This window comes from Babylonia areolata, chromosome 21 (genome assembly GCF_041734735.1).
Source record: "Babylonia areolata isolate BAREFJ2019XMU chromosome 21, ASM4173473v1, whole genome shotgun sequence".
In the NCBI taxonomy this organism is placed as follows: domain Eukaryota; kingdom Metazoa; phylum Mollusca; class Gastropoda; order Neogastropoda; family Buccinidae; genus Babylonia; species Babylonia areolata.
The window spans coordinates 36,497,539-36,519,501 of record NC_134896.1 but is presented as its reverse complement, the minus strand read 5'-3'; the positions used below and the strand labels follow the sequence as shown (position 1 = coordinate 36,519,501).

General features: G+C 38.4%; 1 protein-coding gene across 1 annotated transcript; it reads left to right on the top strand.

Annotated features, from left to right (window-relative positions):
• The first annotated feature begins 2,181 nt into the window (after window positions 1-2,181).
• LOC143296090 (sorting nexin-6-like) lies at window positions 2,182-19,609 on the top strand. Its single transcript, XM_076607849.1, has 13 exons — window positions 2,182-2,297; window positions 3,560-3,661; window positions 4,102-4,212; window positions 5,196-5,317; window positions 7,984-8,107; window positions 8,722-8,817; window positions 10,095-10,200; window positions 10,555-10,630; window positions 11,174-11,213; window positions 11,990-12,172; window positions 13,319-13,382; window positions 13,981-14,066; window positions 14,853-19,609. The coding sequence occupies exons 1-13, from the start codon at window positions 2,232-2,234 to the stop codon at window positions 14,904-14,906; spliced, it is 1,230 nt and encodes a 409-aa protein (XP_076463964.1). The 5' UTR covers window positions 2,182-2,231; the 3' UTR covers window positions 14,907-19,609.
• The last annotated feature ends 2,354 nt before the right edge of the window (window positions 19,610-21,963 follow it).

Genomic DNA, 21,963 nt, shown 5'->3' with positions numbered 1-21,963 from the left:
ACCAATATTGTCAACTCATCCCTTCTTACTGGAACGTTTCCATCCACTTTCAAAACTGCAATCGTCCGGCCTCTTCTGAAGAAACCAAACCTTGATGCAAACATTTTGAAAAATTATCGACCAGTATATAAACTTCCTTTTCTGTCCAAACTCCTTGAAAAATTTGTCCTGAAGCAGCCTAGCAACCACCTTTGTTTCAACAATCTCCTCCACCCTTTTCAGTCTGCCTATCGTGCTGACCACAGGACCGAAACTACTCTCCTTCACATCCTGAACAATCTGCTGCTAGCGCCCGACTCAGGAAAAATTTCCCTTCTCACTCTTCTCGACTTGTCAGCCGCCTTTGACACGATAGACCATTCAATCCTTCTTTCCCGTCTTCATTTTTGCATTTGGCATCAACGGCACTGTTCTCAGCTGGTTCAAATCTTATCTCACTGATCGATTCCAGTCTGTCATCGTCGATAATTTCCAGTCTGAACCTGTTAAAATCAAACACGGAGTCCCACAGGGATCTGTTTTAGGCCCAGTTTTTTTTCACGCTGTACACTGCTCCTCTCGCTGAAATTATCAACCACCACAATGTTAGTCATCATTCCTATGCTGATGACACTCAACTTCAGAAGAGTGATACCCCTGAAAAATTGCCCTCGCTCTTGCAGGAAACATCTGAATGCTTCCTGGACATTAAAAACTGGATGACTCTAAATAAGTTACAACCGAACGCAGACAAAACCGGAGCAATGATCATAGGAACTAAACAAAAACTCTCTTCCATCACAACTGACAAAATCAAACTTGGGAATACATCAGTGTTTCCGACAGTTCAGTCAAAAACCTCGGTGTTGTCCTTGACAACACACTGTCCATGCAAAAATTTATCCGGCAGTCAGACATGTCAATCCTGCCGCGTACTGTCAGTTGCGGCGCATCAGTAGTTCCATTTGGAAATATCTGCCCACCGACGCAACATCTAGACTTGTCGTTTTCTCATTCTCTCTCGCCTTGACTACTGTAACTCTCTATATTTGTCTGGTTTGCCTTCTACATCCTTTCAGTCCCTTCAGCGCATACAAAACTCTGCTGCCCGACTCGTCGTCAGAAAGAAAAGATCTGAGCACATCACTCCTCTTTGCAGTTTCAGTAGCTCAAGGAGGCGCGTCACTGCGTTCGGACAAATCCATATACGCTACACCACATCTGCCAAGCAGATGCCTGACCAGCAGCGTAACCCAACGCGCTTAATCAGGCCTTGAGAAAAAAAAAGAAGATAAATACATAAAAAAAAGAACTACTACTACTAATAATAATAGTATGTATAAGGCTCTTTTGCAACATCTCCATTGGCTCCCTGTCTCACACAGAATAAAGTATAAGATCAGCACTCTATCTCGCTCTCTACGATCGGCTTCGGATCCACTATGTTTAGCCATACCCAGATTCAAACACTCCACCGTTGGCCTCCGTTCTCTCTCGTCTCTGGACCTTGTATTTGGAATGAACTGCTTCCTCTTTCGCTTCGTCAGGTCTCCGCACTCAGCTCTTTCAAGTCTGGCCTCAAACCCCACCTCTTCACAAGATAGCCTCACTCCCCTGCCTCTTCCTTGTCTTCAGTTTCTTCAGTTTTAGCGTTATGCATGCGTGTGAATGACTGGTGTGAAAGCGCTCAGATTTGTCTCTGCACAAGATTCAGCGCTATATAAATACTGCTGATCATTATCATTATTATTATTAGACTGGAACTGCCTGCCCCAAGTAGCTGTGGAGGCCAAAGCAGTAAACAACACTTCCAGTGCCCCCCATCCCCACGCCATCTCCCCACCCCACCTTCCCCACCCCGCTACCTCCTCACCCCCAAACAGCAGTGGAATGATGCCACCTTCATCTTTACCTCTTCTTCACATCAAGGAACACCAACTGCAGTTTTAGGTGCCAGAATAATCAGCCTGTATGATTGTGGGCCCTAAACAACGAAAACGAAGACGAAGACGAATAGCGAGACCCATGAATATAGCCGCCAAACTTACTTTTGAACACTGCACGCCTGCAATTTTAACAGTAGCAGACGAAACCAGGAGAATCGAAACGAAACCAGGCAGCTTTGCCAGTGTGAATTTATCACGTGACAAAATCTGCAGCCATGATGGTGGGTGTGCGATGCTTTCGAACCCAGTTCTCATTTATTTTTTTCGATTTTTACGTTTTGTATTCCGTGTAAAATTGTGTTTTCAATGTTTTTGCAGGACGGAATCGACGACAGCCCTGACCTCCTTGCTGAGGATCAGGAAACGCGCCAGGTGAGATGAACAAATTGAATTTATGGTGTTCGAATGCAACCGGAATGTTCACATTGCAAACAAAATGAAACGCGAAGTCGGCTACAACAAATCAATCGGATTAGCTCTCTTTTTTATCATGATTATTTCTGAATCAGCATTTTACTGAGTAAAGTAAATTGTTTTGAGACACATGAAATCATGAACAAATTGCTATGTAAGAAATAATGAAAAATCGATAATTTGTGAACAAAACAAACGGTTACTCGTCCCCGGAAAGGGGGCGGTACCTTTACTGGTTTTAAGTTTATAAATCGGCGAACAGTATTCTCACGTTAGGTCCAAGTTTAAAATGTGTATAGATATATCAGTATGCTGTGTGAGTGTGTGTATGTATCTGAAGTTGATGCATGGAAAATAAATTTTTGATTAAATTTTCTGCCAAGAAAGTTTACAAAAATATGTGATAATCATCCTGATGATGATTACATGCTACAAATTACATTGACAGGCAGGGGGTGGGGTCTTATTTGAAGTGGGTCTAGAAAAACAACAGTATAATGCTTTTAGACTGAAATCTTCATTAGGGAGTTTTTGTTTACAAAGAAACCCACTAGATCAGTAGATGAAAGCTTACGCCAAAATATTGTTTATAGTGAGCTTTTGTATGGTAATATTGTGTGATAGTTGTGTGTGTGTGTGTGTGTGTGTGTGTGTGTGTGTGTGTGTAAGGGTTTATCTGTATATTGTATTTATGTATAGAACATGACAGAGGAGGAAAATAGCATAATTGTACTCGGTTTTTGAGTCTCACATTTACAAATATTATAACACCATTTCAGCCCATAAAATATACAGAATTGAACGTTCTTCTCTCTTTTTTCCAGATATTGTGTGTGTGTGTGTGTGTGTGTTTAACTGGTTTTGTTGTTTATTGTGTTGTTGTTTTTTTTCTTCTTTTCTAAATTTTAGTTATCTTCCCCTGATAAGGAGTTATCTCATCCTGTCAACATTGAACAAATGATTTGTATATTTTCAATTCATTTTCCTTCAAGAAAAATGCACTTTTACATACTTATATGGTCATTATTTTAATTTTTGTGATTTATTATTATTTATTTCATTATGTATTAGAGGTTGGTGATGTTTTTGATTACAGATAGTTTGGGAAGTCAAAGGGTTCAGGTAGTAAGGTAGTTTTCTATGTAATGGTTGCATTTCCACCTCCGGTTTTGTTCTGTGTATGTATATGATATATATGTCATTGGTGGTTTTCTTTCTAGCATCGTTCTGACACGGTGGACCTGACTGACACATCTCTGATGGTGGACATCAGTGATTCGCTGAGTGAACGGGAGAAGGTCAAGTTCACTGTGCACACAAAGGTGGGATGTATGCTGAAGTAGTGCACTGGCTTGCGTTGAGCTCTGGCTGTGCGTCTTGAGTTTGGCCATTGTGTTTTTGTCACATTTCTGGTCGGGTTTTATGAATGCTGTTGGTTTGTCCCATTTATTGCTTTTCTGACTATCTCTTTCGTATCACAGTCACTGTAGCAATACCAGCACCTCAAACTGAATTGTATAATTTTGTGGATCTGTGAAGTCCAAAGACACATTTTTGTCACACCTATGTTTTTTTTCTTAATAACTGGTTGTTGGCTTGTTTAGTCTTGCACTGCATTTCTAATTTAGTATTTGTCTCACATATCTCTGTAATACCAACACAAATTCGGTTCTTTATGTAGTTGTGGATGTTTGTGAATGTGAAAGAATTTTTTTCTTCTTTTTTTCTCGTCTTTTCAAATTAGCATGTCCCGGTATTTCAGACAACTCTTCAACAGTTCAAGAAGCCAGAGATGTCAGTGGTTCGGCAGCATGAAGAGTTTGTCTGGCTGCATGACCGGTATGTGGAGAACGAAGACTATGCCGGCATTGTGGTAAGTGAAAAAACTAAAAAGGGTATACAAAGGTAATCAGTGCTAACATTGTTTTTTTCAAGAAGTTCAACTTTTACTTATATATTGCAATATAAAGGCTTAAATTTTAGTGAAGATTGATTTTACTGTGACTGTAATTTAAGAGCTCATATTGCTGTAGCACTGCAATAATAAACTGTATAAAACTACTGCTGTCAGTGGTTGATGGTGAACTTTGAATACATGTGAAAAAAAAATCGAATGTGCGTATTTGAAGTAGCATTTATTTGTTTGTGTTGCACCAGACATGTGTAGTGTTGATTCATTTGATTTCCAACATTCACTTCCACTTTCACATCTTTTTCTGGTTTGTTTTGAGGCATGCTGCCAATATGAAAGAAACGAAAACTGAAAAAAAACTAGCATGTCTTGGTGAAAACTGACATAATGTAACCGTAGAATCATGTGGGCAGGGTTGCATGTTGGTTTGCCTTTTTTTTTTTTTTGAATTAGTATTCTTTCCTGGAACTGGTGGAGTATTGACATCTGCTCTGACGAGAAAAAGGTGTTTATTTCATGTGTCCTCTTTGGACACTTAAACATTACACACACATTCAACTTTTACACACACCATGCAAACAAAAACAGAGATGTCAACAACTACAACAACAACAAAATACATCAGACAAAACAAAAAGAATGATGTCAATAACTAAACTAACAAAACAAAAACAAAAAGCAAGGGGGGGGAAGCCCACTGAAGCAAACATGTAAATGCAACATCAAAGACTCCTCCTTCCCTAGAAATGGATGAAATTCTTTTCCTTGTCAATAGACAAAAAATTAATTACATCAAAAATAAATAATATTTAGAGAACTTAGATGAGAAAAAGGATTTAAGTTTTAACCCAGAACAGTGAGGAAAACCATCTGGTGAACACCTGAAAATGATGAGGCACTTGGGGCAGGCAGGAATTAGAATTAAGGTTTCTCCATTTTTGCAGATTCCCCCAGCCCCTCCTCGTCCAGACTTTGACGCCTCACGGGAAAAGCTGCAGAGACTCGGGGAAGGGGAGGGAACCATGACCAAGGAGGAGTTCATGAAAATGAAGCAGGAGATAGAAGCGTATGTATTGGGATGAAAAAGAAATCACATCCTTGTTTAGCATGTATGGTTTTAGTTGTGAGACTTGTATGCTTGGCATTGTTTTCTTAATAGCATAAGCTTTTTAAGAAATTGTGTCCATGTTCAGTGTCTGTTACACTATTTTGTATATATACACATACTTGTAAAACAGTTTGAATGTGTGAGTGTGTGTGTGTGTGTGTGTGTGTTGTTTTGTTTTGTTGCTATTATTGTGTTGTTGACTCCGCAAAGAAAATGCGTACTGTTCAAGCATACATTACAGATGTCAGGAAATGGATACAGTGACAAAACAAGTGGGCAGTTGTGTCATGGAAAAGCTGGTCTTCATGGTAGACCATTATATTGGTCTGCATATGTTTCCTGCCAGGAAGGATGGTTATCGATGGGGGTGGTAGATTTGCTGAGATTTGCCACTTCTTGGTTTTGCATTAATTTGTGCATGAAGTGACAATAAGTAATGAGTGTGTGTGTTTGTTTTCAGTTGAGTTTCTACCCCTGTGTTGATGAGTGCAAGGACACACACACACACACACACACACACACACACACACACACACACACACACACACACACACACACACACACACACACACACACACACACACACACACACACACACACTGGTATCGACGACTGTGTTCCACTGCAGTTCACAGCATACAACCAATGATGGCTTTGTGCAAACATCATAGCTGGTTTTCGGTACAAGTTTTGAGGCTGTTGATGGTTTGCAATGTTTGTCTGCTCAGTGTCAAACTGCAAGGAACAACAGTTAAGATATTTTTCTGTGTATGAAAATGCAGTCTTGATTATTTTGCAGAAGATTGAGAGAAACCTATTAAAGGCTTTTTTGGTTTGAATGACTTGCTATAAAAATCAGCAATTCAAGTGACCAACTGGGTCATTTCGAATTGAATACATCAGTCACCGATAACTGACTCTAAACCGAAACCCTGGTAGCATAAGCATTTAATGGTTGTATCCATTTTCAGTGTCATATTTTATGGGGGATATGCAAGGAATAGTTAGTTTATTTTCTCTGTCATTGTCATTCTTTAATCATATATATGATAGTCAGTTGTGTCCGACTATGACCATCAGAACAGCAGAGGAGGCAACTGCTGTTCCGACTATTTGGGTTAGAATTTGATTATAGTGGAGAGTGTCTTGCCCAAGTACATCCCCACTCTCTCGGCCAAGAGGGTTTTAGGACAGTTGGCATTGGGATGGTTCCCAAAGGCCAACTAGCCCACAAGGCTGCAGCACTAAGAGCCAGTGCAATTTTGCCTCCTAGTTTGAGAGTCATAGTCCTTCACAAAAGACTAAGCTGTAAATGGTTTCCCATTGACTGGAGAAACCATTGATGATACAGCTCTCACTTTGCTGTTGGCCCAAATGTAAACTTTTGTCAATCTGTGATATAAGCTGAGTGTAGGGCTTAACACACACACACACACACACACACACACACACACACACACATATATATATATATATATATAGAGAGAGAGAGAGATGGATATATATATATATATGTGTGTGTGTCTCTCTCTCTCTCTCTCTCTCTCTCTCTGTATATATATATATATATATATAATCAACCTATCTTTATTGTCATTTCTTTCTTTTTTGTATCAGTTGTGGATGGAGGAGAATCAGTTTTTTTTCTTCTTTCTTATTATATTTGACTTTTTATCTTTGGTTTTTGACGAAGCAGGATTTAGTATATGTACTGTTTGTTGGCAGTTGAAATTGTTTATGAGAGAATGTCTTTGAGTTTGAAATAGGGAGCTGTATTTTTAAAAATTTACTTTTTTTTTTTTTAATTCAGTTGTGAGTTTAAGAAAACAAAACCAGCATGTATTTTGCATGCAAAACAGCCAGCAGAATTGATCAAGTTGTGAGTGCGAGGATGTAACAATGTTGAATTAAATGTGTGTTAATATTGAACTTTTATGTCTGTTTCCAATACTTAAGTAAACAAAAGCTTTGGGTTTTTTTCTCATGAAACTGTCTTTTCTCATGGTGGCATTTCTGTCAGCAAATGGAAAGAAATGCATGGCAGACATTGTGTGAGTGACGTTATTGTTGGCCTTTGTGTTTTCTTTTGTTTTTATTATGCTCAATACATGTGGTTATGAAAGACAGCTGTTTGTCAAAGACTAAAGAGGTAGGCTTGTTTTTGTGTGCATCTATGTAGGAATCAGTGGAAGCATGACTGTTGATGAATGTTTATACATGCATACTTGTTTCATAAGTATATAAATTTACAGTACATGCATAAGCATGCACTCAGACTTGAAAGCACGCATGCATACACAGTTCTGTGTGTATAGAATTCTTTCTGCAGTAACCTGTCACTTATTTAACATCTATTTTGAAGCAAGAAATGATAATTCTTTTCTTTCTTTCTTTTTCTTTTTTTTTAAGTTACATGCATTCTGAATTTAGAGACCTTTGACATATATCTTGATAGAAAATAGTATTAATCCTGCTACAGAAAATCAGAGGCAAAAAATAATTACTTATTTTTGTAGTGGTGTTACGCTTTCTTGCAGTGCACACAGACCGAAATAAGAAAAAAAGGAAAAAAAAACTTGAAACTTACCTTGATGGAAGATGGATTTCTTCTCTCTTTTTTCTAGGGAATATTTAGCAACATTCAAAAAGACCGTGGCCATGCACGAAGTGTTCCTGCAGAGGCTTGCTGCTCATCCTTTGCTCAGACAGGATATGAACTTTGAGGTGTTTCTGGAGTACGAAGGGGACGTAAGTAATTGGTGCTTGTTCATTCATTCATTCATTCAGTCAGTCAGTCATTATTTCAAGGAGCAGTTGGTGTGTATAGGGTTGTTTATTTATGTATGATTATTAACCCCCAATCAGATTGAAAAAAAAATTTCTGGGTGTGATTTTTTTTTTTTTTTTTTTTTTTAAATCATAAGATGTATTTTCATGTGCACAAACGATGTGAGCTGTCCACTAGCATCTTTTTTTTTTTTTTTTTTTTTTTTTTTTTAGGCCTGTAAAGATTTTGTGTTTATTTTTGCAATGATGTTATAAGATTATATCATTCTTTTCAGGTGTGGTTTTAATCCTTGGGTGAGAAGTGGTGCTGAAATGACCCACGTTTGTTTCCTCCTTTTTCTCTGTGTGGGTGCATATGTGTGTGTGTACATGTGTGCGCGCGCATGCATAAGTCAAGTGTGTGCTATTTTTTGTTTTGTGTTTTGTGAGTGGGTGTGTGTGAATGTGTATGTGTTTATGCGTGTTGTATGTGTGTATTTCCAAAACATTGGCGTGTGTGTGTGTGTGTGTGTGTGTGTGTGCGTCTTTCCATAGCATTGGCATCTGATTTCTCTGTTGCAATGTCCTCCTTTCAGCTCAGCGTAAGAGGAAAGAAGAAAATGGAGAAGCTGGGAGGATTTTTTAGCCGCATCACCAAAACTGTGGATGAATCGTTACTGTCAGGACAAAAGGTATGCTGAGAATTCCAGACATTTAAGTGAGTCAATACATAGTCAGCTCTGTAGACATCAGCAACAACACTGACAGCAACAAACAACAAAAGCAAGGAAACAAACCAGCAACCCTTTAATTTTAATTGTGGAATATGAGATCATTGTGTTTGTATCTGTATGTGTGTGTGTGTTTGTGTGTGTGTGTGTGTGTGTTTTGACTGTGCATGCATGTCTTTTTCTGTATATAGATCACCATGCATTTGTGTTTCTGACTCGTCCTTTGTTTTTAAAATTATGATGAGCCAGTTGATTTCATGATGGCAAGTTTAATGAAGTCAGTATTATGGTTACTGTATTCTGTATGATTTTGGGTTTTTTTTTTATTTCAATTGTTCAATTGAGTCTAAACGATTAGTTGAATTGTATTACATCTTACTTTTTAGCTGTGAGTTATTGTAATGTGTTGTTTTTTCACCTCATTTCCTTGTTGCACTCTTTTTATTCTGATATATTAGTTGTGCTTCAACATGTCTTGTTTATTGTTATTATCATTGTTATTTCTTTCTTTTAATTTCCAATTCTTCTTGCACATCTCTTTTGTTTTCTGGACCTGATATTTGACCTTGCATTTTTAATGTGTCATGTCGTGGAGTGATGGCCTAGAGGTAATGCGTCCGCCTAGGAAGCGAGAGAATCTGAGTGCGCTGGTTTGAATCACGGCTCATCCGCCTATATTTCCTCCCCTTCCACTAGACCTTGAGTGGTGGTCTGGACGCAAGTCATTCAGATGAGACAATAAACTGAGGTCCCGTGTGCAGAATGCACTTAGAGCACATAAAAGAACCCATGGCAACAAAAGGGTTGTCCCTAGCAAAATTCTGTAGAAAAATCCACTTCCATAGGAAAAACAAATAAAACTGCACGCAAGAAAAAAATACAAAAAAATGGGTGGCGCTGTAGCATAGCGAAGCGCTCTTCCTGGGGAGAGCAGCCCAAATTTCACACAGAGAAATCTGTTGTGATAAAAAGAAATACAAATACAAATGTCTGGATTTTTCTGATGGAACTTTTACTTGGTAGTTTGTGTGATAAAGATGTCTCAATGAATATGTTTTGTTTTTAATCCATGATGTTCATGCTAATTTTAGACACTCTTGGACAGTTGGAGATTGTAGATTGTGGTACTGATGTCTCTGTTTTATTGTGTTTTATTTATAAACAGTTGAATAGTTGTTTAGCTTTTACTGTTTTTTGGTTTTTTTTCATTGTGCTTTATTCCTCTGTTCCTCTGCTAGGATGTGGACGAATTTTTTGAGCACGAGAAAGTCTTCCTCATCGAGTACCACAACAAGATCAAGGATGCCACTCAGAAGTCTGACAGGATGACCAAAGTGCATAAAAGTGAGAGAGGGGAACTGTTTTTATAATATGTTTATTGATGACAGATTTTTTTTTAAAAGATGATAACAGTTACTACTTCATGGTGCAAAGTCCCCACATAGTGGGCTTAAAGCATGTCAAATGAGATGATACATATATAGTCATGCATAACGGCATACAGATTTCATACAACAAATATGTTTTTCTTGGCTTTCTTTGCTGTATAAGGAAGGCAAGAGTTTTCAACCCATCTTTTCACAGATTCTTTATTTTATTTATTTATTTCTTATTTATAAATTTTAGATTTGTTCCTTTGACCTGCTTTTCCATATCTATAGGCAAATGTAAGAGTATTTTGTGTCTTGTTTTGTGCAGATGTTGCAGATTCCTACATCCAGATCTCTACAGGCATGGTTTTGCTGGGCACCATTGAAAATACAGAACTGGCCAAGTAAGAGCTGGACATATCAGTCCATTATCTGCTTAGTTTTTTGTTTTGTTTTTAAAACAGCATTTTCAAGTGATTGTGATATTGTGCATTTGGGTTTTGTTCATTGTTACACTAGACTGCATGAATAGCAGATGTTATGACTTTAAACAAAAGTTTATATTAGTGCCAGCTGAAGCAAAAGAAAACTACTTCTTTGTCAATGACCTGCTTCAAATGTTAGCATGTAAATGTACTTACCTTGGGAGACAGGACACTGAAGAAGAAAAAGTTTAAATTGAACACAGTATTCCATTTTCCAGTGCAGAAAACTAATTTTGTTTACCCTTTTTTGTTTAATTCGGTTGTCGATTTTGATAGATTATGTAACATGAAAAACTAAAGATTCAGGCTGAGAAAGTGAAGGGGGTTGTGTGGAGGGTTTTTTTTTTGGGGGGGTGGGAGTGGGGATTGGATATCTTCTTTAAGTGTAAGTAGAGTAGCAGACAAAGGGTTTTGGATGCAAGTACAAAAGTTGATGACAAAGTTTATGCTGTTTTTTTGCAGAGTCTTCACACGGGTTGCTGAAGCCTTAGAAAAAGCACGAGTAAGTCATATATTCCCCCTTTTAACATATGTTCATTCTTTGATTTCATGTTTTGTGCGTATATTGTCACTGGTCTTACAAAAGTTGTTTCCCTTTGATCAAGCCGATGACAATCTGGCGCTGACACATCCATGCCTTCTACCTTTGGTGGCAAACAGAAAACCCAAATTGGAAATGTATGGAGAACCTGTAATATTCCCATTTTGAGCTACTTAAAGCACTTAGCAGGTGTATGGCAGTCTACTTCACATGTTTACATGGACAGTTTATGTCATTGAAATATTTAAGTATGTTGCAAACTGTATGGTACTGTCCTTCATGGAGAGCAAAGTGGAAAGAGGGATTGACTGTCATTGTGTTACTGTCACAACATATTTTTCTGTGTTCTGGGTTCATCGTCTAATATGAAAAACTAGCAACCAGACCACCACCAGAGTTCTTGTGGAGGGGGAGTCAAAAGTCCTGGTCCATGTGTGGGATTTAAACCCATGAACTCGCTTCCTAGTTGGGTGTATTACCACAAGGCTCCACCACACGTGTGTGAATGTCAAAAAAATTGGAAGTAGAAATGACCTAATTTCTCCATCTGGGAATAATTCACTTTAATTTTTTTTCCTTTCATTTTCAGTCCCTCTAAAGTTTTGTTTCATTTATTCACCTACCTTCACTTGCTCCACTAAGCTCTTCCTCTTGAACTGAAACCTACCCTGAACCCCCCTACCTGCTCATCTGAAAATATCATCTTGAACTTATTATGCTTCACGCATTCCTGTCAGAAACTGGAAGGCAGGGTAGCGTCAGATGAGGACCTGAAGCTGAGCGACACGTTGCGGTACTACATGCGGGACTCTGCGGCGGCCAAGGACTTGCTGTACCGGCGCTCCCGCTCTCTGGCCGACTATGAGGCGGCCAACAAGGCCTTGGAGAAGGCTCGAACCAAGAACAAGGATGTGGCCCAGGTGATGTTTTTTTGTTGTTGTTTTTTGTAGTGCTTTTGTTCATTTGAGTACATTTCTGTGGTGGCAGAATATCTTCTTCTTCTTATTATTTGTTCATGGGCTGCAACTCCTGTGTTCACTGGTATATAGACAAGTGGGCTTTTATGTGTATGACTGTTTTTACCCAGCTGTGTAGCCAGCCGTACTCCGTTTTCGGGGGTGGCAGAGTATAATTGTGTGGGCTCGAGAGGGGATGGACAGAGAATGTGTTGTGTTTTAACTTCTTTAAGTGTTTGAAGGTAATTGTGTTGCTGAGTGTGAGTGCCTGGTTTTCGAGGATACATTGACTCACAGTTTCATAGTTGTTTGTTGCTGAAACTGAAACAAAAACTGAAAAAAATTAAACGGTTTTGGGATGATAAGTGTGCAGCACTAGATGGGATGTTGCCTGCCAAAATATTTTGGTTTGTAATTGGGGGGGCAAAGGAGGTTATTTAAGGTGCCCAGCCTTGGAAACAATTTGGATATATGCCTTCATTAATTATTTTTCATCCACCAGGTATAGCATCAGTATTTTTATTTACATAATGCATTAAATGTAGTCACATTTTATGTACAGCTTTAAAGTTGCTTCAGGTGAATGAATACAGTAACTTGGTTTAACTCAGCAAACAATTTTAACATTAAATGTTGATTGGTTTGGGTTTCATTTTCTCTTTTGATGTGTGTGTGTGTGTGTGTGTGTGTGTGTGTGTCTACACACACATGCTTGTGCAGTATTTGTGAAGTTATGTCCATTAATGAAGACATTTTGTATTCACAGAATATGTTGCTTCTATTCTTGTTATTCTTATCTTGAGACATGTTTATTTATTGTTGGTTAAAAAAGAGGGGAAGCAGTTTGTGTTTTTTAGTGTTGCCTCTTGGTTGAAGCAGAGTTGTGTGTGAGAAATTCTGGCTGGTGTCTTAGAGTAGAGCAAACTTACGAGCTAAGCAAACTTCTCTCTGTTGAGATTGCTAGCGCAGCCCAACCCATCTCTTATCGTTTCACATTCTGGTTGGACACCTGCATCTTCTTTAAGTCTTCCTGTTAGATATTTTATTTTATATGATGGTTGTTAAAATCATTTTGATTTTGACTCTTTTGTCTTTTTGTGGCATTTGCAGGCGGAAAAAGTGCAAGACCAATGTTGCAAGAAATTTGAGAAGATCTCTGAGGTCGCTAAAAAAGGTGAATATGTTTATAGTTGAATTGTGTACATGTTATATTGTGTGGGAGTGGGGTGGGGGTGAGGGGTGAGAGAGAGATTTTTTTTCTGGATCTGGGTTAGTGTTTTGATGTCAGTGAACACACGTCTTTCATTGTTCATGTTTTGTTTATGAGTAAGATATATCTATAGAGAGAGTTTGTGTGTGATTGGGACTTTCTTTTTAGATTCCTTTGTCTTATTGGAAAGAAATACACTATTGTCAGACACACACTCTCGGTTGTCACAGTCAACTGGAACATATCTGTAGAAAGAAGGCAGGTGCTGCCTTTGTTAAACCAGTCATTGCAGATAACGAGAATAACACAGGCAGTAAAACTGAAAGGACAACAGTGATAGTCAAATGAAGGTGTGCTGGTTTTAAGAATGTGACTTGGTTTTGAAAGTTGTGTAAAATAAAAGGAGACAAGTGATAGTAAAACAAAGGTGTGCTGGTTTTAAAAGCAGCTTGGTTTTGAAAGTTGTGTGCCTTTGTGTTGGTGTTACTTCTTGAACTTTATATTGAATGCTCAGTGTGATTGACATTCATGTTTCTCATGGTTCATGTGAAACTGTCCACAGAGATACAGGAGTTCAAGACGAGGAGGATAGCCTACTTCAAGAAACACTTGGTAGAGCTGGTGGAGCTGGAACTGAAACATGCCAAGGTAAGCCATTGTACCCTTCATTCATCACAGTTGCATTTGCAAGTGTAAATATACATTCAGCAACACATACTGACCATGTCAAACTGATGCAAGTTTCAGATGTCATCCTCAAACAGAAACGAAGCCAGCGCGTCACTCCTCTCTTGCAATGTCTCTATTGGTTCCCTGTCTCATGCAAAATAAAGTACAAGATCAGTGCTCTATGATAAGGTGTGAAATCATATCTTCTCCTTCCTCTGTGACTGCCTTCACCTATACACCACATCTTGCTTTCTACGATCCACTCTTGTTTGCACATTCCCAGATTCAGACACTACATAGTCAGCACGTCTCTATACCTTACACTTGAAACCAGTTAACTCTTTTGGCTGCTGGAAAAAGGGGGCGTGAGTCAGGGACACGGAAGGGAGGTAATCTACTAACAGGAGGATATTAGCCGCAGCTACTTTCACTTTCTCTGCATGGGCGGGTAGTAGTTTGCACTGGACAGGAATCAGACCCCAGTCTGAACTCCTGCTTATCATTGTGAATTTCCTGTTTGTTGCCACCCAACACATCTTGCATTTTTCTTTTTTCTTTTTGTTTATATTTTTTTGTTTTCATTTGTTGCTGGGTTGGGTTTTGTTTTTTTTGTCTTTTAGATGGCGGTGGTTTGGTCCTTTATATATATGATTTAAAAAAAAAAAAATTTGAATCACATGTGAACATGGAAGCCTTGCCTTGTTTTTTTCTTTGTATTTCCTTTATTATAAATGTTATTTGTAGCCTTCATTGTGCATGTTTCAGGCCCAGGCCCAGTTGTTGAAGAACTGCATAACGGCCTTGGAAGAAGAGTCCTAGTGCAGTCTCCTCATCCCTGTGCCTTTCCACCCTTTCCCCCGCTGCTCCTCCCTGTGCTCCATGCATCCAGGGATCCCAACAGCCTCCCCCCCTCCCTCCCCGGCCCCCTACTCCCACTCCCTCCCTCCCTGCCGCCCTGGACACTTTCAGCTCGCGCCAAGTGTTGGTTTTGGCTCCCCCGTGCAGAACATGTACCCTGCAGAACAACCCTGCACACTCATTGTTCCTGAAGTATGTGAGAGAGAGTTATTTGAACATGTGAAGAATGTTGATATTGTATATGCTATTGATACGTCAGTCTGGAAATGATTCGTGGTTTGATTCTGCACATTAAACATGTGCTTTAAAGAAGTAATGTTTGTTAATAACACAGCTGGCTGATGGCAAAGGAGCCATTTTGGGGCTGCTTCATTGCTGTTTTGTCAGTCTTCAATAGGTCATAGGGAGAGAATGACGAGGTTAGTCATGACAATAGGATGTGGATGTTTATAATGCAGCAGTATTGAAAAACAATCCGCAAGTCCAGTTATAGTTTCCTTGCACACAATATGTGCATGTTGTTCTTAGCAAAACAAGCGCAAGCTCTAGTCGCTTGTATTTATGTTAACGGGTGCCTGTTCACATAGACGGGGTGGAAGAAATGTTTGTTGACTTGCAGTATAGCTTTAGAAGGCATGATGTGTTTTGAGATACAGCATTAAAGCATTGAGCCTATATGGCTGAGACACATGTAGGGTTGTTTTTTGGTTGTTTTTTTTTTTATAGGTTTTTGCGTGTCTTGTTTGATGAACATGAAATATGCCAGGGGGATTGTTTGGTGTTGGGGGATCGTGATTGGGGAGGCTGGTCCAGTGTGGGTAATACCCCCTTGCCCTCAACTGGGGAGCAGCTTTGCTTGGTGAGGCTGAAAACACAAAGTGGTAGATGGTGGTCTCTTCTGTTTACTGTTATGTTTGACCTGTGCCCATAGTATTCAAATTTTTTTTTTTTTTTTGTTCTTGTTTTTTTTTTTTTTAAGTTATATTGGACTCTTTTTCTTTTTTTTTCTTTTTTTGACTTGAACATATTGTATCTTATTTTATAGTTTGCCCTTTGATTTAGTTTTTTGTTTTGGTTGTTGGGAATTTTGATTGTTTTTTTTACTATTTAGCAGACATTGTGTTTTTTTTTGGTTTTTTTTTTACTATTTAGCAGACATTGTGGTGGGCCTTTTCTGAATGTAACCTATTCCACACACACACCCTCCCTGTCCTCCCCATCCCTAAGAGATTGGTTGACAGTGTGAAAGTCTGACAACAAAATATATGGAGTTGGCTGCTGCTTTTTTGAATGTTTGTGTGGGGGCTTCATGAGGATACATGCGGAACAGAAGCGCAGCACACTGCCATTTTAACCAAAAGGGTGTATGTATGTAGGTATGTATGTCACACAAAGGTTATTAACAAATAATGGCAGGGTTATGCTGACAATGTCGTTTTCTGTATGTGAAGCTTCTGGAAACTTTCAGTGGGTTGTGGCCCTTCTTAAACGACTTAAGAGCGGTGTTGCTGTTCTTGACTCCATGTGTCATTGCATTGCATTCCTTGCTTTCGTTGTGCATGTGTGTGTCTGGGTGTGCTTAAAAGTATTTTTAGCTTAGGTAGGTGGGTGGCGTTGAGATTAAAGGTCAGCTTCGAAAGTCTGTTAATCAATCTGACCAAGTATTTTTTGTTGTTATTTGTTTCCCCTCATCAGTACCAGTATCTCTTAATTTCCTTAATTTACTGTGTATTTTTACATTTTTTCGATGTAATGATGCGGAATGTGATTGTTGAGTATAACATTAATTTTAAATGCTTTTTTTTTCTCAATGTGCGTCATTCCTTGGATTGTGAGATAAGTATTTTGCAGTGTACATTTTTTATCTGTTATTTGTGTGTGAGTGCATATGATTTTGTGTTTGTATGTACGTAGGTATACATATGTATAAGCAGTTGTAAAAGCATGTATCCTTAACTCGCACAACAAAGTTAGGCAGGAACTGATAAGGTACTACTAACACAAGCTTTATGAATTTAAAAAGAAAAAAAAAAGAAAGAAAAAAGGTTTGCACACATGTTGAGAAAAACCAAACAAATGTCAACAAAATGAACAAGCTAACAATTTGAGTGTGGCACTAAAACAGTGTACTACGCAAATGAAATTGATATGTGTTGCATATATATGCAAGATGAGTGTGCAGAGCAAGTTGATATTTTGTTCTGATCAGTCCAGTCTGAGGAAACTTCTGGTTTTTGCGTTTGACATCTATTTCTTTGCTTTGCTCATGTGGGCAGAAAATCTTCACTCTTGAAAAAGATTGTTGCTTTGTTTTAGTTTAATTACACATACTATTCCGTGACAACACATTATTAAACCCTACAGTTTTTAAAATGGAAGCATTCAAATCTTCTCTCTTTTTCCTGAACTTCTGCATTTAGTACAACATGTGGAATACAGTGAAGAAATAAAATTCATGAATAAAATGAAATAAAAGATTTTGACAAATGTGTTTAAATTTTGGACTTCGATTGCTGATGACAGGCAATGCTCATTTGTGTTTATCCATACTTTTTTTTCATTTTGTGATGAGACAAAAAACTTTTTTTGCCATATTCTGAACTGAACCAAATGAAGACAAAGGCCTGCAGGGTATGTGCAGTCATACCGTTAATGTTTCTATCCCCATGGTTGGAAGTTTTCATATGGAACATGGGAGAATTCTGTGTGGAGTGTGTGTGTGTGTGCAAGGAAATATAAGGAGGGCAGCGCAATTAGGGGAAAGAAAAATGGTGCAAACTTTGTGCTAACATTTTGGTGTAGCATTGTGATTATGATACCTAGTATTTTCATTGTTTTGTATGAAGCATATAGTACTGTAATCATTGCTGTTTGGCAGTTTAGTAGCTTATGTTTCAGTTTTAATTTTGATTTTATCTTCTTTTTTTTCTAAACTGGGTGCTATGTTTTATGCATTGAGTATATGTGTATCTCTTTTTTTTTTCTTTTTTTTTTTTTTTTGCTCATACATTGGAAATGTAAACCACCTTGGACAACTGAACAACTGAACTTTCATTGATGTTCTCTAAATATAACCAATGAAGAGCAACTCTATAGCTCCTGGAAGTGTACAACAGTTGACTCACCATCCAGTGTTTTTCCCCTCTATAATCTTCAAGAATGTCCACATTACCAACCGTTTTCACAAAAAAAGGTAATATAAAATACAAATAAAAACGTCTAAAGAATCAGTGATAAACAGTTTGTTTTGTGTGACAGAATCAAACATTTTGAGCCTCCTAGTAAACAGCTTTCTAAAATGATGTGCTGGTTCATGCATGTAAAAACAACAACAGAGTCAGTCTGTCTTGAAATAAGAAGATTGCAGGGATATCACGTGTATGTGGTATTAAGTGTGACACTGAAAAATAACATCAGCTTTGATATTTTCATAGACGTCAGAAGTGTTTAGTATTAGTGCCATTCAGCTGACACTCTGTTGTTTGAAATAGTATTGTTGTTTGAAGTTCATGAATGTCAAGGTAATTTTGGTTTGACAGTCTGTTTTTGCTTTTTTTTTTTTTTTTTTTTTAAGGACTGGTCACCACCAGGTTCTTGTGTCTGGTGTTACACCATGCTCATTATTTTTTCACCTAAGCAGTTTGAAGAGGATGTTGTTGAACTGGCTGACAATGCTGACATTGTCATGGATAATGCTTTCCCGGTTTTGAAACCAACCATTTGTCAAGAGGAGAGGGTGCCGCATTCAGTCATTCCATGGGCACTTGCTCACCCACCCATTAATGCATAACTAACATGCTTTTTCTACAAGTCGTTTTTTTTTTTCTGGCTGGTCTGCAGATACAAAAAAGTTGTGCGCAAAGTGAAAGATTTTTATGCCTGGTCTTTGACCAGGATTCACAAACCGAATGGTTGCTACTGATCATACTTCATCAATGTGCTATATATAAACATCAGCATCAAATGATAAACACCTGTGTCATTGGTTTTGAATGGTTGTCTATTTAGCAGGGACCACATGCAGCCTGAGAAAAACAGTGTTAGTAGGAATGAAAAGCCCCAAGAGAAAGATGAGAACAAAGAAGAGAATGATAGGGGGGAAAGAAAAGGTCTCCTTCAGAGTCTGTCCTACCATTTGACATCGCGCACCAAACAGCATTCTCTGTGAGATTCCTTTTTTTTTTTTTTTTTTTTTTTTTTTTAAAGAAGAAAAATCTTGTCTGTTGTCATCAAGTCTCATTTGTAGCTGAAATAATTTCATTATATGCATACATCGAAGTGACACTTTTGGGTCTCCATGTGTGCAGATTACTGTATAAACTTCACATCAGTTGATTAGTGCATGCGCTCATAGATACCTGTATAAATTTACCAAAAATTAATTTATGTGTAAGCTCATTTAATGTGGTAGTTGATAAAATCTCAGATCTAGTCTGTAGATATTGAGTCTGATTAGAATTGAGGAGAAGCTTTACGAAGCTAAGTCAGATGGAGCTGGGGCTGTAAGGGTGGGAAAGTTAGAATATTCCAAAACAAACATTAGAGACCTCTTTTGTTTTCATGAAGTGCAATGTTCTGGAGAAGATTTGTAACATCATCTTACTTTTCCATTGTTTTGTGCCAGCTTGGCATCGCATCGAGAAGAATAAAGATATCAAACATGACGTATCTTGTGTGTGCGTGCATGTATGTGTGGGTATGAAAATCCACTTCCGTTCTTGTGGTTAATCCTGTGAAGGATATGTTCTTCATGCGTGTTTGTGCATGTTTGATTTTGTTCTTACCTCTGTGTGTGTGTGTGTGTGTGTGTGTGTGTGTTGGGCAAGGGAATTTATCTTGCTTTGATAGAAGTTTGTTGGTGAGAAAATCTTGGGTAATTTCTGAATGGTGTGGGAAGAGAGTTGGGATGATAGTTAACACGGAACAAAAACAAAATTCCATGCTATCAGATTTTCAGTGAATTCTTACGGAACTGTGAAAATTACTTTGCAAACATGCAGCTGGGAAGGGCTCAAATTCCTTTTCTCAAAAACAGCAAAATACAGATGATAGCAGTTTCAGTATTTTAAAGTTTCAATTTCAAGGAGGGCTGGTATGAAAAAGTTCAGTCTTGTCTGGAAAAGTTATGGAAATAGTATGGATTTTTGATGGGTCACATCTGTGTGAACTCCATAGTAATAGTCCAGTTTGACGGGTTTTTTTTTGTTTTTTTTCTACTTTCAGTGATATGAGATGAAAAAAGGAGAGGGGGAGAAGAGTGTGTGGACAGTGTGTGTGCGTGTGTGTGTGTGTGTGTGTGTGTGTGTGTGTGAACGTTCGGGGAAAAAAAGAACGTAAGTAAACATAGCTAACATCAAACAACTGCAATACCTATAACAAATGGCCTACTGGACTTGCGCTAAAGCAGATAACATCTTGATGTTGTCAAAAATGCATTCAAGTGAACCTCCCGAAAAGTTTGGTAAAAACGATTTCAGACTACGGAACTCTGTATATGCGACACCATACTGTCCTAAAGCCCACTTGGCCGAGAGAGACAGAGTGTGTGAATGTAACTTGGGCAAGACACTCTCCACTGCAATCAAAATGTATCCCAGATAGTCAGGGACAGCAAGCAGTTGCCTCCCCAACTGTTCAGATGGTCACAGTCGGACACGACTGACTCATTATATATCTGCTTAAAAAAAAAAAAGAAAAAAAAAAGTACAGATGCATGGCTGCATCAACCCAACGTGATGGTAACGCGTTTAGAACCTATACATTTAGAAACTGCAGTCGCCAGTATTTTCTCCCCCTCCATTAGACCTTGAGTGGTGGTCTGGACGCTAGTCATTCGGATGAGACGCTAAACCGAGGTCCCGTGTTCAGCATGCATTTAGCGCACGTAATTATGTAAAAGAACCCACGGCAAGAAAAGGGTTGTCCCTGGCAAAATTCTGAAGAAAAATCCACTTCGATAGGAAATTGCATGCAGGAAAAAATACAACAAAAAATGTGTGGCACTGTCAATGAAGCGACGCGCTCTAGAGAGCAGCCCGAATTTCACACAGAGAAATCTGTTGTGGCAAAAAGAGTAGTACAAATACAAATGCAGATATACCCTAGGTAGGTTTGAGTATGGAAATCATGACCAGAACAGTGTGTCTAAAGATGGCGGTCAGAAACATGAATAATGTCTTGCCCACGATGTTCGTCTCTAAGGGACAAACGTTATTTTTTTGTTTGTTTCTTTTTTCCCCCAGACCTCCCTGTATGTTTGAGAGTGTGTTTCTCTCTCTCTCTCTCTCTCTCTCTCTCTCTCTCTCTCGCTTACACACAAACACACACACACGTTTCAAGTTTCAGGTTTTAATTATCCTATCACTCCTATTGGATGGAGTATGGAGCATTACTGCAGAATAAACTTTTCATGCCCAGAACAAACATTTCAAAATACACAACAATGTCCCACAAATGTCTTTTAACTCCAAAAGTATAACTAGGCAACATTTGCAAATCTAATCATCTTACTTACAGCTAAAATGACTTTTTTGCCTCCTTTGAGCATATTACAAAAATTAAAAACCTATTTTGGAGACAAATATTTTTTAGGTACATTTCTATTTCGTAACTGATCATAATTGGGACATTCCATTATAAAATGAAACTCATCCCCAATCACAGACATGTTACAAACCTTACAAAGCCGTAACTCTCGTGGTATGCCTATGTGTCTCCCTGTTTCTATTTCCAGCTTATGATTACTACTTCGAAATCTGAAGAAGCTGATAACGTAATTATCAGGCATTTTTCTCTACCAAATCCACTTTTGAAATTTCGATAAAACAAACAACATTTACTACTCGCCTCTAGAGCATGTCTCCATAGATTTTGAAAACTATCTCTCAAAGCAATGTTGACATTCTTGCAGAAAGATTCCCTCTCCACACACACACACACACACACACTCTCTCTCTCTCTCTCTCTCTCTCTCACACACACACACACACACACACACTCACACACACACACACATTCT